We start from the raw sequence: 16,296 nt of genomic DNA on the forward strand, positions 1-16,296 counted from the left end.
AAGAACCATTTCTGAGACCATCACCAAAAGATTAGCACTTGCTTTTCATTGACAGGATGCCCCATAAGAAAGATGTTTATCTGTAGGGGTGCTGGATTTCCAAATTGAAATAATGTCTGTTGTAAGCTCTTGGAATATATACGCTTTGTGAAATAGAAAAAGAATGGAACAGTGCCTTTTCATACAGCTCATGGCACAGATACGTGGCAGTTTACACAGGTAAAAATTACACGTTGGCAAAGCTACACAGAAACTCATTTCCTATCAGATAAGAATATAAATTTTTGAAGATAAATAAAGTTGTAGTAGTTCTTGTAACAAATGCTCAAAGTAGGTTATTATTCAGGAATAGCATCGTATTCTAACGTGTATGCCTGCTGCCAATGTTTGTTAGAGGGTAACGGAGGTTACCTGAGGGGTTATTCTTTCCGGGTTTGAAAAGCCCAAGAGGAACTCAATCATACTTGGTATTCCAAGATGTTAGCATGTGAGGCTGCTCAGTCTCTGCTTCCTGTAATGAGGCCTTTATGAGAGAACTGTTTGTGATTTACTAGACGTAAACTCTTGTCTGTGTTAGCAGATCTTTGCCAACCTCATGCCTATCCCAACAAACAAAAACTGTGTTACTGATTCTCCTCTCCCCGTGTGTACTTCAATGTGGTCCTGTTCCTGTCAGTGTATTTTCTTCAGATTTATATAGCACAAATAGAAGAATAATCGGATCCTTTCCTCTGGTTTTATCTATGGACTGTGAATCAACTGACTTATTTTAAAGCAGTTGTGATTCAATGGGGATGTTTTTAATTTGCTGCCTGTTCTCTTTACCTCTGAGGAAAGAATTTTGTAAATGCTGAATAATTTTAGAACATGTTTTCTTGGTTAAGGGTTGGATCATATTTTAAATTAGTTTTAAGAGGAAGGAAATAGTGTAAATGCTGTGGAATTCAGATAAGCACTGTGCGTAGGAAACAAGTACTTTAATTTAGGGTGCCTAGAATTGGTAGGTCAAGCTGATGATAATAAAGGACCAGATCTTAACTTTGGTTCAGAAAACATGTAATCAATATTCACTCTCCTGTGTTATTTCCTCTTTGCTCGAGAATTTATTTTGGTTAAACTGAAGTGTGCAATTGCTCAGATATTCCACAGGGTGTCACGAGGCAGTTGTTAGAATCATTAATACTTGGATGAAAGTAAGGAAAGAAACTCAGTGTGCAGTCTGCTGAATGCCAGTTAATGTAATTTTAGATGTGACTAATACACATGCCATAAAATAAAAAGTTCTTAACTCATTAACACATGTATCTTATTTCTGTATCTGTATAAAACATACACATGAAGAAAAATATTACTAGAGATCGTTTACAAGAACTATTCCATGCCAAGTTTTCACCAAACCATTTCTAAATATACCTTAATGTTTTATAGCTTACAGAACAAGTGGAATAATTTTCCCTGGAGTAGTAATCTGACATACCAGACCATGTATGTATATAATAGTAATTTAAAAAATGCAACATTTGCATTTTTCTTGCTGATGTAAACACCTTCTAATTGAAATCTACTCCTTTAAATTTACTTTCAAATTTTATTTTAATTTAATCTTTTTCTTTTAAAATTTATTTTAACTTCATACAATACCCACAGCTGTGCTCCAGGCATGATAATTTGTTAATTATTTGATATGTTTTTTTGCATGTGGGGATCAAATTTTCTATTGTCATAAGTTTTGAGTTCTGTGAAAATGCTCGTGTGAAGAATTCATCTTCAGATTTGTAACAGAATCTTTAAATGTAGTTTAACAGTTATTATGGAGAATCCAGATTCTGTTTAAGTCTGAATTGCTTGAAATGGAAATAATGTTGGCCATGAGAAGAATAACATTATTTTATGAAATGAACAGAAAAAGTTAGTGACTTATCTCATAGTGTTTATATGTTGTCCCACTACATGTTTAATTTGAATAAGTATTGTAACCATCTTTTCAGTTTCATCTTTATTTTTTATCCTTCCTAATGACCATACCTTAAGAAATTATCTAATCTTTGACATCTTCAGGATATAGGAAGATTGTTTTTGCTGAAATGACCTTTTCTTATTCATTGAGATCATTTGATTGGGATGATGGAAGAATATTATCCACTTCTTCTAACACTGAAGACAGTCATTTATTCACAGCTCTTCTACAGAGTTTAAAGTTTCTGTATTTAAACACTGTCATAAGGAAAAAAAAAGTGCTCAACTTTATGCAGAAGGTGCATTGAGTGCACACTACCACAGGAATAGGAAGGCTACCAAGAAGCCTTGGCTGATCAAGAATATATTATGGTTAAGATTTACTTATAAAGATTTCATTAAAATGTCTTTATGTATAGGTATACAATCCATGTAGATATATAATCTATGTAACAAACGTATCTAATGTAAAATATGAAGAAATACAATGCGTATCTGGTACCATTTTTAGTTTCCTCCTTATTTTAGACTCCATATTTGTCTGTAAAACTGGAAGCTCGTTCTTGATATCTAGAAAATGTTCTGCAACTACAGCACTCTCCAACTTCTTGCAGCAATTTACAATCCAAACTGCTCTGTACTTTGTGTGATAGTGAAAAGCCATGAGTTTATTTCAGTTTTTTAATGAAGCTCTCAGTAATTTATACAGTCAGGTGGTACTATCCAGAAACTACTACTTCTCTGCATAGTGGCTTAGAGTGCTTCCTAGCTAAATAGATATTCATAGCCACTTGCTTTGTTCTGTACTGTGACCGATTACCACTGAGAAATCAAGGCTGATAAGGAGAGAGCCTTGGTCAAAATTTCTGATGCTGCAAGATCAGTCCATACGGACAGAACTATGAAGCAGCTCAATTCCATCTGTTTTTATCATTGAGAGTCACAGCACTTGATATGTTTTTGTTATACCTTCTGAAAGTGTGATCTGGGAGCAGTAAGGCAGTACTTAGAAAAGTAGTAGTACCAGAAAGTGTGGGGATTGCATGTGTGTTGATATCAGTGAAGGCTGGATTCCTGCTCTGCTGTCTTATAGCGTAATGTCTTCTGAAAGAAAATAGTGTTTCCTAATTTGTTTAAATCCACGACAGGAAAGAAAAACCAGTTGCATGGTTGCATTATGCTCTGTGATAACACTTTGTATGCCTTTTGACAACTGTGCTCCTTATCTAAAGCATTTTTTGAGGATCTTATGTTATATGAAAAAACTTCAGAAATAGAATATTTTAAACTTTTTCTATACATCATATATTGTAGAGCAGTTAAAGTCAAGAGACCTCATTATGTTCTCAAGGTCATTTGCAGACATGGGAATGTGACCCAGGTTTCCATATGCTGTAATTCATAAAATCTTTGAAAATAAGAATCAAAACAAAGTATTGTAAAGGTGAGGGGGGGAGGAACTAGTAAAGTGATGAATGCTGTATTTAATTTCTACAATATTCTTCTGCTTTGTAAACTCCCATGGAGTTTCATAAACTTTGTGGAGCCGGTTCTTATTTGCACCATGTGTCTTTTGTGAGGGTCATTTGTTATTTAATTTGTTTATTCCAAGACAATAGATTGATAAACATGCCTGCTGAAACCATATACCTTTCATTTATCTGTTAAACATACTTCTTAAGTTTTCAAGTTCTGTCTTGTCAGAGGTTCTTCCTGTTAGAACCTTTCTTTCAGAAACAGGGAGTCACTTAAATCATTTGTGCATCTTTGTATTTTATAGAACTGGAACATAACTTAATACCTATAAGATTTGGCACAATTTTTCATTTCAGTTTTTGTAACACTTTTCGTGAGTTAGATTCCCGCCGCAGACAGTGGAAGCTCTGCATTCACGGAGTGTTCTTACTCTTACCTTACAGATGTAGGCGTATTTTGCTTATTTGTTTCTATTTGTGCTAAATGTTATCAAGCAAGCTTAGGTTTTATGTCAGTGATGTATTAGTGAGAGCACAGGAAGAAGGGAGGTTGATTCTACTGACACACAATTAATAAAATTGTACACAAATAATAAAATTGCTTGCCTTACCTGCTTTGTGATCACAGTATCTTACAGCCATAGAATAAGATTGCCATGACCATCAGAAGCTGAGTGCATTTGTTCAGGCTTGTTTCCAGGATCCAGCTGGTCCTTGTGGACAACTGTTTGAGCAAAAATTTTCTAACTTGCAAAGCAGCGTGTTTATAGGAAGAATTAGATCTGCTTTAAGTAGTTTTATTGTCCGAAACACAACTTAAGTCTTCATGGTGTTAAATAAAAGGGAAATAAAGGGTGGCCTTCTTTGCATTTTTCTGTTTTGTTTTGTTTCGTTTTGATTTTTGAAATATAAACACTCTGACATCTGTGTGGATGAATTTATTTTATAGCATGGCATTATAGAAGAAGTTGTTGTTCGGTAGGTAGGTTATTTTATCACCTATTCCTTGATTTGGGACTGAGGAACTGAATTTTGCCTCTCTTTGCTCTTATTGCAGCTAGAATCATCTAAAGGGACCATTCCATACATACTTTTGAATTACTTTGAATTTGAGATAATGCAGTACCTTAAAGTGATTAATAACAAATATTTAAATAAAAAAAATGATTGACCGTGCTGATATTGTTTTCTTTAATTTATTAAAAAATGTTATTTTATAGCAAAGGACAACAAATCAGAGAATATAAGTTTAAAATGTTCATATTATATAACAAATAAATTTACAGTATATTGAAGTATGTGTATTGTATGTATAACATGTACACATTCCTTTGCTCCTATTGCCCAGTTTTCTAATGGAATGGTAAGACAAGGTTTATGATTATTATGATCTGTTTTTATTTTCAGATTGAAAATCTACAGGAGCAACTTAGGGACAAAGACAAACAACTAACTAATTTAAAGGACAGAGTGAAGTCATTGCAGACAGATTCTAGTAACACAGACACAGCACTAGCCACCTTAGAAGAAGCTCTATCTGAAAAGGTAATGTGTTCTTATGCAACAGCACATAATGTGCTGCTCCTGCAGGTGAAGCATGTTCAGAAAATGTCTTTTTCAGTTGGTCTGGCACCTGTAATGATGCCTATGGGCATTGTCAGGAAAGCAGGTGGGCTCTGTTCTGGCATGAGGGACAAGGAGTGATTCCTGACTGATGGTGTGAAATGGAATTCTGAGATATCAAAGGGTATCCTTTTAAATGGGGATAGAGTAATGTCCCAAGACACATTACAATTTTCCCTTTCTGGATGGAGGGAATGCTTTTTTCCTGCATAAACTGAAAGGCATGGATACCTGCCTTTGATAGAAGGGAGAGAATGAGGTATTTTGATGGCTTTGTGATCTTCATTATCCTGTTATTTTGCTTGGTAAACAGACCCAAACTAAAGAGCCAACAGCAATTGACAGCTACTCCCATGGCACTCTCAGAACCACTGGTTCACTATGCTTAAGGTATAACAGAAACTGGAATTTATATTAGAAACAAAACTGAATGAGAAACAACAAGAATCCTGGAGAATTACTTCCAACTTTCCTACCCCTCCACCTGCCCTTTAAAAGCTACATGCTTTTGAACAGAAGCTGGCCCACCCATTTCAGTAAGGTTTTTTCCTACCAGTTTACTTTGTATAGGAGGAGTGAATTTATGCAAAAAATACCCAACCAAAAAATACAAATAAATACTCAATTTTTTTGCATCTAACAGATCTTCATAATACCACTTCAGTGTGTACAGGTGAGCTCAACTAATTGAAACATGATGTGCCATTTTGCAGTGTGTACTACAATGACAGCATTCATGGCTACGTAAGAGTTTAAAATGTCACTGTGATGTTGGTATTAGCACCTACATTGCTGATTAATTTTTTTATTTCTTTGTGTTTAATCATCTTTGCTTGGTAGATAACGGGAAAAACAGCATTTCTAGTAATTTCTGTTAATTCATATGGATGATTTTGGAAATCAGAGATCTGGACACAGCATATTATAAGTAAATGTCAGGAATTGCTTTTTAATTTGCTTTTCTTCTTGGATATCATCTGCTCTAAATTAGTCTAAGTTATCAATTTCTTGATCTGCCCATAGAATTTAAAGCACTTCTCTAACCATTGTTCTACTGATGTCAGTATAGAAAGCAGAGTTAAACTTGTTAGTAGTTCTCCTTGGCACTTGAGCATGTGCACCATCGGAAGCCAAAGGAGTCATGTATCCCACATTTTGCCTCAGTTATATATGTTCAAAGAGAAAATGCAGTTGAATCTTTGGCCTACTTCTTCCTACTAGAAATAGAAAAGTTGAAGAAATACCGAGTTAAGATAAAGTGAAAATTAGTGAGTGATGGAAGTTAACTGTTTTCATGCCTTTTTATACCAGTGTCATTCTAAAATTTAATGAAATAAGTATAGAAGCTTTTATGATTTTTGAGATGTTTTTAATATAATGTGAAACTAAATATTCTATTAATCTCAGATATAGAAACTAAAATTTCACTAAATTCAAGATGCAGTATTTTTTAATACAGCAATGTGGAAAGTTGGGCTATAGATTTTCTTTCCACATGTGAAAAATTAAATGTAATGAACACTTCAGATCCTGATCTGAATTTTCAGATTTCTGAAATGAAGATTCAAATTCTTTTTAATGATGGTAGTTTTACTGTTTTGGAAAAGTTAGATTATCTTTGAATGCTAGATGCAAATCCTCTGATTTTTTTTTTTTTTTTTTTTTTCATTTTGTGTCTACATTTGGAATTTCATGGATATATATGGGCAGATACTTTTTAAAAGCAAAGTGATTAGTTTTTTCTTTTCTTTTTTTTTTTTTTTCTTTTTTTTTTTCCAAGCGGCATTGAGGAGAACTTGCATGGATTCTCTAAGGCTGAATTCAGTACAAATTAGTCACTTACTTAAATAAAGTCAGTGATGAAGACAACAGTATTATTTTGCAAGACATCGCTTTTAAGAAATGTCATGAAGCTGAATTGTGTTGTGGTATTTGATGACTGTTTCAGTCACTTAAGCAGTGCTATCTTTGTAAGTCTGCAAGCTTCATTGAGGCCATGCTTTCAAGGGTAGGTTTCTCAATCTTAAGTGTAGTCTCTGGGACATGTTTTTATACATTAAAAGAAACCAGTAAGCTTCTTCTGGAAGTTCTAAATGAGTTGTGATGTATAGATTCCTTATTTCTTTTGGAATTAATACCTTGGCAGTTTATTTTCACATTGATGTCTCATCTTTAACTGTATCCAATTTTTCAGTTTATCCTAGCTGCTTCTCAGTTTTTAATATCAGCAGACTTTATCAATTTATTAACTTTTTCCACTGCAAATACAGTTAGAAATACAGAACAAATTTTTGCCCAAAACAAGAACACTTGATTGTAGTTTCTTAGTAACTTCTTAATCTTAAAATAATTATAATAAGTAAATTATCAATTTAAATTTGCAGTGCTGTCAAGCAAGAATGCTGCTTTCATTCAACAATACAGAATTTCTAAGGACGTACAATGATTGTCAGTGTTTATATACCCCCTATTTCTTTACAGGTTAAATCCTCTATAAGCTAATCCCTTCCCCCACTCTAGAAATGACATCAGACCTATTTTGCAGCTACATCTTGTCTGATGTTACACACAGCTTTTGACTTTACCTTCATTGTTAAATTCCCTGGTTGTCAGAATTTTAGTTTGTACACAAATAAATAAAAGTCCATGAGATTTGGGAAGAGCTACATTGGGAAGATCATTTAAAATGGAGCTGAAATTTATTTATATCAGTTTAATTAACCAGAGTTCACTAATACTAATTTTAGTTCCTTATTTTATGCAAATAAGAAAAATTAAAACTGGATCATATAATGAAATTATATGATTTTGAAGCTCTTCAAGTACTATGAAGTATTATGAAGCTCTTTTTAAAGTTTCAAAATGGAAATGTTTCATTGTTTTTGAAAGTACTCAGACTGAGATTTAAGCTCTGAACAAGAAAATAGGACTTCTAACTCTTCATGAAAGGTAGATTTTCTCAAGTATCTCTCTCCAATGTTCTTTCACATTATGAGATTAGATAGCTTGGATGTACTATAGATGTATAAACTAATCAAAATTTTCTGTAGTGAACTGTAATCTTTATTGTTCAAATGCTATTGCTGATGTCATTTTTTCTCTTTTGGGAATCAGAAGTGAACCAATACAATTTTAGGCATTTTTGAGCACATTTAGAGCTCACCGAAAAAATGTACTCTTCCAATTCCTTACACATAAGCTTAGAGACTCTCCAGGTGCTGAAAATTCTTGACAATGTAGATTGCATTGCAATAAACCAAAAATAAATTCACTCCTCTTAAAAAACAAATAAAAATTCAACTTTAAAATATGCAGAAATGCTATCAGCTCCCTTGATGTTTTAACAAGAAACTTTTCAAAGAATATCTCAGCTCTTGCGCTGGTCCAAAGCAGCTCAAGAGGCTGCTTTCATGAAGCTGATATTCATAAAGTTGGTCCTACTGTAGCAGCATACAGAAGATAAGCAATTGAGTATGCCTGATAATAGAGCTATATGCTGTGGCAATTCAGTTCCTGCTTCTGTGATAAAGTGCAAATAGATTAGACCTGTGAGGTCCTAGATTAGTGCATAGGAAAGCTTGCCAATGCAAATAAGACTGAAACAAGAACACATTGTTGGGATTTCTGTAAGCTAGTTGTTAATCAAATAAAACATGGTATATTAAGGCCTTTTAACACATGTTTTTGACATTTAGCTTTATGCAGCTGACAAGCAAATCAGTCTTCTTTTGTGATTGAAGAAAAATGTATACTATTTTATTAATAAAATGAAATAAGTGCTTGTTTAATTTGTTTTAGAAGAAAAAATACTGTTGTGTAGCTTAGAATTTACTCTATGAAACAGTGGCATTGTGCTCAGTACATCTGCTGTAGTTTCTATGGAAATAAAAAGGAGGCATTATTTTCAGAGCGATCTATGTGTATGAACATTTCCGTATGAAATCCTGCCAGGTGTTGGTACAGCCTTGGAAACACTTAATTACACAGAGCCAAGCATTTTTCAGTTTTGGCTACTTTTGTTTTTTTTTTCCCCTCTAAGGAGAACGTAGTATGTCATCATTGTATTTTTCTTTCTAAGTAAAATTAAAAAAAGGTCTATGATTTTCAAATATGGCAGTCTTTGCTATTTTATGTGAAGATTTTCACAGTAATGCTAATTCTCTAAGCAGGTATGTTCCGCTAGCTAAGTCTTGTGAATGGAATTCCTCTTGTCAGGGGAATACTGGATACAAAAAGAAAGCGGCAGCATGATTTCAGCTTTTTGAAAAGGTTTTCCTCAGGAATTCAGCAACACAAAATAACTGTTCCAGTAATCATATTACAAGATTATTCAATACAGTGCTGATTGTCTTCCGATGTATTGAAGAGATTCCAAATACATTTGCAATCATAAGCATAGATATTTAGTAAAGATCTTAATCTGATTATTTAAAAACTCCTAATAATATACAACATTATAACACATGTGTGATGTGCTTTTTATTCCAAATATTGGTAAAATAAAGAATAACAACTGGTAGCCAATGTTACATAACTGGAAGGAAAAAAAATAATTTGGAGCATAAATGTTTGAATTGAATTGGTTCTACAACGGGAACCAATATAGAACATATTTTGCACCTAAGTCTAGTTTCGTGTCCAAAACCAGATTAGTCATTTAGCAAATGACATTTGTCATTTACATCTATATTCTGTTTATACTCCATGTCTGCTTTCAGTATTTGATCTGTAGCAACCTGTAGCACATAATAATTTGTTTACTGTTAAGACATAACACAAAAGGAAGTTTATTTTTAAACATTTAAAGTAAGAGCATAGAACTATAAAAAAATGAAATTGAACTTGAAAGCCAAACATGCTTAATTGCAAATACAGTGGAGTCTACAGTTAGCTTTTAAATAAGTAACAAATATTAGAAATTCCAAATAGATTAACATCCCTTTGAGAAGCTGAATGTTTTGCCGAATGGATTGGTAGAATGTGATTTTGATGAATATAGTCAAGACTTAACAAAACCCATACTAACGCTTTTAATTTTTTGCATTTACCTTTTAAAATTAATTGTCCAGTTACCAACTGGTGATTTCAGCAGTCCTTATAGCCAATATAAGTCAGCAAAATATTGAAAAACATGGCTGAATTTAAACATGCAGGGTCACTATCAATTTGATAGAGAATGGATATCGTAAATTGGGTAGGATATTTTTTCTGTATTTTAGACAACTTACAGTGATTGATTTCTGGTTATATTTGGAGTCATTAAAACTCATCTTGCAGCCTGTATAGAGGCTACTAGCAATCAAAGCAACCAAACTCAATCTGAGCAAACCAGTCATGCCTTTCTGTTTTGAACTTATATACAAAGACTTCAATCACTTACAAATACAGGAAATACATTACTGAGTTGAATAACTTTCTGTGTCTGTCACAACATAAGGCACGCCCAGGGCAGCATAAGTATTTAATGCAGTTTCTGTGCTATGATACCCTCAACAAGTATTTTAAATCTTGATCTGGAGTTATTGACAGAAGAAATCTTCCATTGACTTCAATATCATAAACTTTAATATTCCTCTGTTTCTGAAGGCTGTTTTTTCTAATTGCTATTTAATGTAAAGAAATTTTATTATACTTTGTCTTAAAATGATACCCAACTTTTGCATTTTGCTATTCTTTCCCTTTTTAGGAAAGAATAATAGAACGCTTGAAGGAGCAAAGGGAGCGAGATGACAGAGAAAGACTTGAAGAAATTGAATCTTATAAAAAGGAAAACAAAGACTTGAAGGAGAAAGTTAATGCTTTACAAGCTGAACTGACAGAAAAAGAGGTCAGTCTTCACAATAAAATCTATATTCTTCTATGTCATGGTGATGAAAGGGAGTGCATTAGGATTACTCTTGAATCATTTAAAGTACTGAAATTTTGCCACTTCAACGGCCAGCTTCTGAACTGCTGTTTTCTTAGGCATTCTTCATAGTCCTCACTTCTGTGCATAAAATATCGCTTCACTTTTTGCATAGATGTGTATTGTCTTCTCTACATTTCCCTCTCCATAAGCATTCAGAAGGCTCAGAGATTACATTGTTGCTTGTTTTCACTTGTCAATCAGATCAATAGACTTCAAAATAATTGCACCTCCAGAACATAATGTCAATTAGCCTGTATTATGAATGTTTCTGTGTTTCACTATATGCCAGCTCCTGTGGTTCTGTCAGTTGTACTCTTAAAATACTGTCTTTGGCTATAAACGCTTATCTTTGTGTCAACTCTTTTTGGGGAACTGGGGGGAACAGCATCAAAGTGATTAATAAGATGGCAATAAGTTAGTGTCCCGGTGACTAGGAATTAACTTTTTGCTCTTGGTCATTTTTCAGTCTAGTTTAATCGATCTCAAAGAACATGCATCTTCATTGGCATCAGCAGGGCTGAAAAGAGACTCCAAACTTAAGTCTTTAGAAATAGCCATAGAACAAAAGAAAGAAGAGTGTAGTAAGTTGGAAGCACAGTTGAAAAAGGTAAGTTCCATCTTAAAAACAAACAAAATCTAGCCATAATCAGGAAAAAAACAAACCCTGCCAAAAGATACAAAACCTCTTATTTTGAATAGATTGACTAACTTACTCTTCTAGAGTAATTCTAAATCTACCCATACTGTTTGCTGATGCTTGCATAAAATACTTTTAACTTTTAAGAGACTTTTACCAGAGCCACTAGAAACCTCCAAAATTATATTGAATGCCTCTGTGAGAGAATTCTGAGAATCTGGGGCAAATCAGTGAACTGGGAACAGGATGTTGGAGGGAAAGTAGAAAGGCGGAGAGAAATTATCAGACCAGCAATTTGTATATGAATTAACTTATACCTTGATTAGAAGTAAATGGAAATGCTTATAGCATAAGAAATAATTAAAGAAGCACTTTCTAATGAAAAAAGTCTGCTTCTAAGATGGAAATTCTAGTTAAACTTTATTTCCGCATTCTTTGGCTTTGTTGACGTATGTGTGTTTGTGATAATAAAGCAAAATAGTACAAAGCTTATTTCAGCTATCAGTTCATTATTTCAATTCAGGTAGTGGAAGCAAGCAGCTGAAGGAAAACATACAAATGCTGTATTTTATAATGTGGTTTCATTTAAATGTATGCGTTAATTTATGTGTTACAATATTCTTTGCTTAAATGATTTGCAAGTTCGCTTATGCCGTTTCTAGCATACATTGTTTCTTTGTTTTTTTTCTGTGTCATTGGTAATGTCTGCTCTCTGTTCAAATGCCAATGTCATGATGTGTTTGATGGGTTTAGGCAGTATGTTTGCCTTCTGCAATTCTTAAGTGTGGAGCAAACATTGATTTTTGATGTTTCATTTTCTAGAAAAGTGTTCATTTATTCTATGAATGCTGCCACTATTTGGATAATATTCTGAATTTTTCTTTTTGACGCAGGTTGAGTAGTACTGCTCTTTAAGCAGGATTTTGGTACAAGATTGTTGAAGGGTATTTACATTATCCGTGAAGAAGTTCTTGCAAAGTGTAAAAAAGGATACTGGGATGTAAAACTGAGAATTCTATTCTTTGAATGTGTTTTTGAATGTCTGCGGTAGCCTGTATTGTATTAGTTGTGGAGATGAACAGAGAGAATCTTTTCAAATAGCGCATACAAAAGCTTTTAGTTAAACACAACTACTTTATAAGTTACATAGTTTAAAAGTGCTATTGATACCTGAATTAGAATATGTTAGAATATGAACCTGAAATGTTTTCATGCGATTCCTACTTTTTAATTTTCTTTCATTAGAAAATGTATGCATTTACATTGTACTTCACTATAAAATATACTTTATTACAGTCTAAAATATCTCATTTGTCTACAATTAGAAAAACAACACCTAGTGAAACAAATGATCAAACAAACAAAAAAATTCCTAAGGCACAGATAACTTCAAAAACAAAAATATCCTGGAAGAACTTGAGATCCTAAGTCAATCTTTTATGGCTGCACATATAAACACATCATGTGGTCATGGAAAAATAAGCACTTATAAAAATCGGAGAAGTCTAGGGCATCTTTCATATAGAATAGGTAGTATGTTCCTTGTGTATATATACAAAGGATTATTAAAAGAAAGTTGAAAACATAATAGCTTTATTATATCATAAATAGAGCATAAAGCTCCGATGGAAATTCACCCAACATTTGTAGGAGACCAGGTATTTCCACAATAAAATGTAGTAACAACCTTCTTTGTGGGCATGTTTAGTTGAATAGAAACAGTGACTGTTAATACTAGTAGACTCGAAACAGTAATTTTCAACTCACATTTTCACTAATAAAATATTTTATGTTCAAACCTGTAAATATCTTGTGTTAAAATTAATTGGTCCCTAGAAATCTACCTTCACCATGTTTTCACTTTTTAGAAAACTAACTGAAACAGAAAACTGGGTTATTCTTGTCTGTGTCTGACTTAAAATAGGAGGGAGCATCAGCAGCATACTTCAGAGTAAATTAACCTAGATGCCTCATAATTGTGCTTATTTATGAACATTAAACACTAAGGAAGCTGGAAGCATAGTCTGTATCTCCTTTTAGGATGACACAAGATTGTTACTTAGTTTGAAAAACTTGACTGCAACTTATGATTCTTTTCTTTAGTATGGCACAGATAAGGCACTTTTCATTAAGATATTTTAAAACGATCATAGTTAAATTTTGATTTATATGTTTTACCAAGTTCTGTTAGTAGGTATGAATATAATGTGCTTAACTACTAGGATTTACAATTTTCCATGAGTGCTAATGGTAGTAAGAGCTGTGCCTGAAAGAAAATGTGTACAAGGACAAGTATCTTCTTTTTTCCTCCTTTTTCCATATCCTTTTTTTTTTTTTTTTTTTTTTTTGTGAGAGAAAAAGATTCATTTTTTGATAAGAAATTTGCTTTTTTAATTGAATCTCATCAAATACAAATACTTTTTATTTTTTAACTCAGCTGTATTTGCTTTTCAGTAAGAAAACACTGTATTCATTTTAAAGAGTGGACATGTTTGAAGTAATAAATAAGGTGTTTATAATGAGTAATTATTCAAATGACCATGCAATATTTTGGTGCACAAAATAATATTTAAAGCATTAAGAATGTGTATTAGACAATTTAAGACAAAGATGAAGGACTGAAATTCAGGAAGTTTAAAAAAGTCATAAAACAAGAAAAAGAAGAATGTTCAATGCTTTCTGTGCCAAAATTCCACAGATGACTTCTTGACTTACATTGTGTTGCTATTAGTGAAAGAACAGCAGGAATTAACTGAATAGGTAGCTAAGTACTTTCTATGCGTGTCCATATGTATATATATATATCTAATGTGTGTGTATATATATATTTACATGTAATCTTGTTACCCACTTCAGAATATCCTCCTTTTGTTTGTCATTATCTTAAATTTAGTTGCTTACTGACATATTTGCAGTTGCCAAAGGACTTTTTGTTAAGCTGTACTGTTGAAAAGTCATTCTGCATAGAAAATTCAGTATTGTGTTAAACAAAAGAGAAGTAATAAATATAATGATAAAATTTAATCAATCACTTATTATTGCCATCTTTGAAGCTTTGGTGATAAATTGCAGCCTCAGCCAAAAGCACTTCTCATGATTCATTGCTTGAGAGCAGCACTTAATGTATCATCAAAAGTGGACACCTTTCTTTATTTCATGGGTTATTTAACTTGAGAAAGGGAAAGTAACACAAACCTTAAATTTCTTACTCCAGCTATTCTTTTTTAGGAGCCAAAGTCAACATTTATGGTTCCCCCGTGCCTCTCACTTTCACCAAGGAATGTTTAGAATCTTAAATTTCTACTTTTCTATTACAAGGTCTTCTGTGCAAATGCACTGGTTTTGTTGAGCTAATGCTGTTTTCCTGGATCTTTCCTTCTTTTCCTGTCTGTGCTTCACTCCCTTCCAACTTTGCAATGTAGCAAGCTGAACAGTTGTTCAATCAGATGTACAATCCTGTAAGTTCTTTTTAAGATGTCCTCTGTAACATATAAAGCATGAGGATCCATTACCTTACTGTGTTGTGCTCTTCCTCTGTGAAGCCTTGCAGAATACTTCCAATGGTCACTATGCTATATCTGTTATATCCAAATAAATGAGCTTTGTGGACTTCAAGGCCATGAAATATATTAAAAAATGCATATAATATTTCTTAAAAAATCCGAACATCCTAGCCTTTAGGTCCTCAACTTCTACGTTAGAGAAGCATGCAGTTAACTTTGTTTTATTTGGTTTTCTTTGCTTTTCACTTCCTCCTTCTGGAGTACTTTATTGGATCCTTCAAACTTAAATAACTTCTAATTTATTTAGTTTGCCTTAACTGACTGAATTGATTAGGCAAATAATAATATCTAGGAAGTAACTGGTAGTATTTTTAAAATCTGAATGGCTAAAATAGTTCATGCCAGTTTTACTCATGCAAGACTGTGTTCATTTAGCATATTCAATTAAGGATATAGAAACGTATTTAACCCAAGAAATTGCTGAAATATATGATGATGAACACAAGCAGCAGTGCTTGACAAGCCAAATAACATTACTTGGGCTTGCTTAGCATTATTATTCTTGCTAAAGCCTGCTTTAGTTGCTCTGTATCTATCCTTTTGACTTCCTTGTGTTCCCTTTTCTGTTTGATGAAGAGCAGTAACCAAATATTTTCTCTGTAGAGAGTACTTCCTATTTTTTGGTTGAGACTATTAATGCATCCAGCATCACAGGACAGAAATAATGATGCAACTGGATTGTAATAGCAATTAACAAGAAAAGTTTAAATAGTAATCCTTTTTGGAATGATCATATATTTGGGATAGTACATATATGAGAACTTTTTTTTTTTTTTTTAGCTTGTTAAATCATATGATAATCTGCATTAGAAAAGATATTGCTTTCACTGAAGTTAGTGGGAATATTGCTGTTAATGTTGGTGGACTGGGAGTCCAGCTTTGGAGTCTACTACAGCTAAATTTTGTAGCTTATAACCATGCATTAGATATGCCACAACTTATGTATAGGAGAAGACTCCCACAAAATATGTCGTAGTTTCTATTGCAGTTATCATCTAACAGTGTTTTGAATCCAGTCATAAATCGATTGTAAGTAGTATAACACCTTATATTATCTCCTCTACCATCCAGCACACAGGTGGGGTCAGACCTTTTCCCTTTGGAGGACAGAACCCTTCTTTTATGTATCATAGA

General features: G+C 33.1%; 1 protein-coding gene across 1 annotated transcript in view; it reads left to right on the forward strand.

Moving 5' to 3' along the window:
* LOC122185055 (ERC protein 2) overlaps nt 1-7,556 on the forward strand; it is a 158,047-nt gene extending 150,491 nt beyond the window's left edge. The window contains exons 8-9 of the mRNA XM_042880533.1: nt 4,839-4,976; nt 7,536-7,556. Coding sequence (XP_042736467.1) covers nt 4,839-4,976; nt 7,536-7,556 — 159 coding nt within the window. The remainder of the gene's footprint in view (nt 1-4,838; nt 4,977-7,535) is intronic.
* Nucleotides 7,557-16,296: the final 8,740 nt, after the last annotated feature.

Source organism: Lagopus leucura, unplaced genomic scaffold (assembly GCF_019238085.1).
Source record: "Lagopus leucura isolate 7727_CA_CO unplaced genomic scaffold, USGS_WTPT01 Super-Scaffold_100026, whole genome shotgun sequence".
Classification (NCBI taxonomy): domain Eukaryota; kingdom Metazoa; phylum Chordata; class Aves; order Galliformes; family Phasianidae; genus Lagopus; species Lagopus leucura.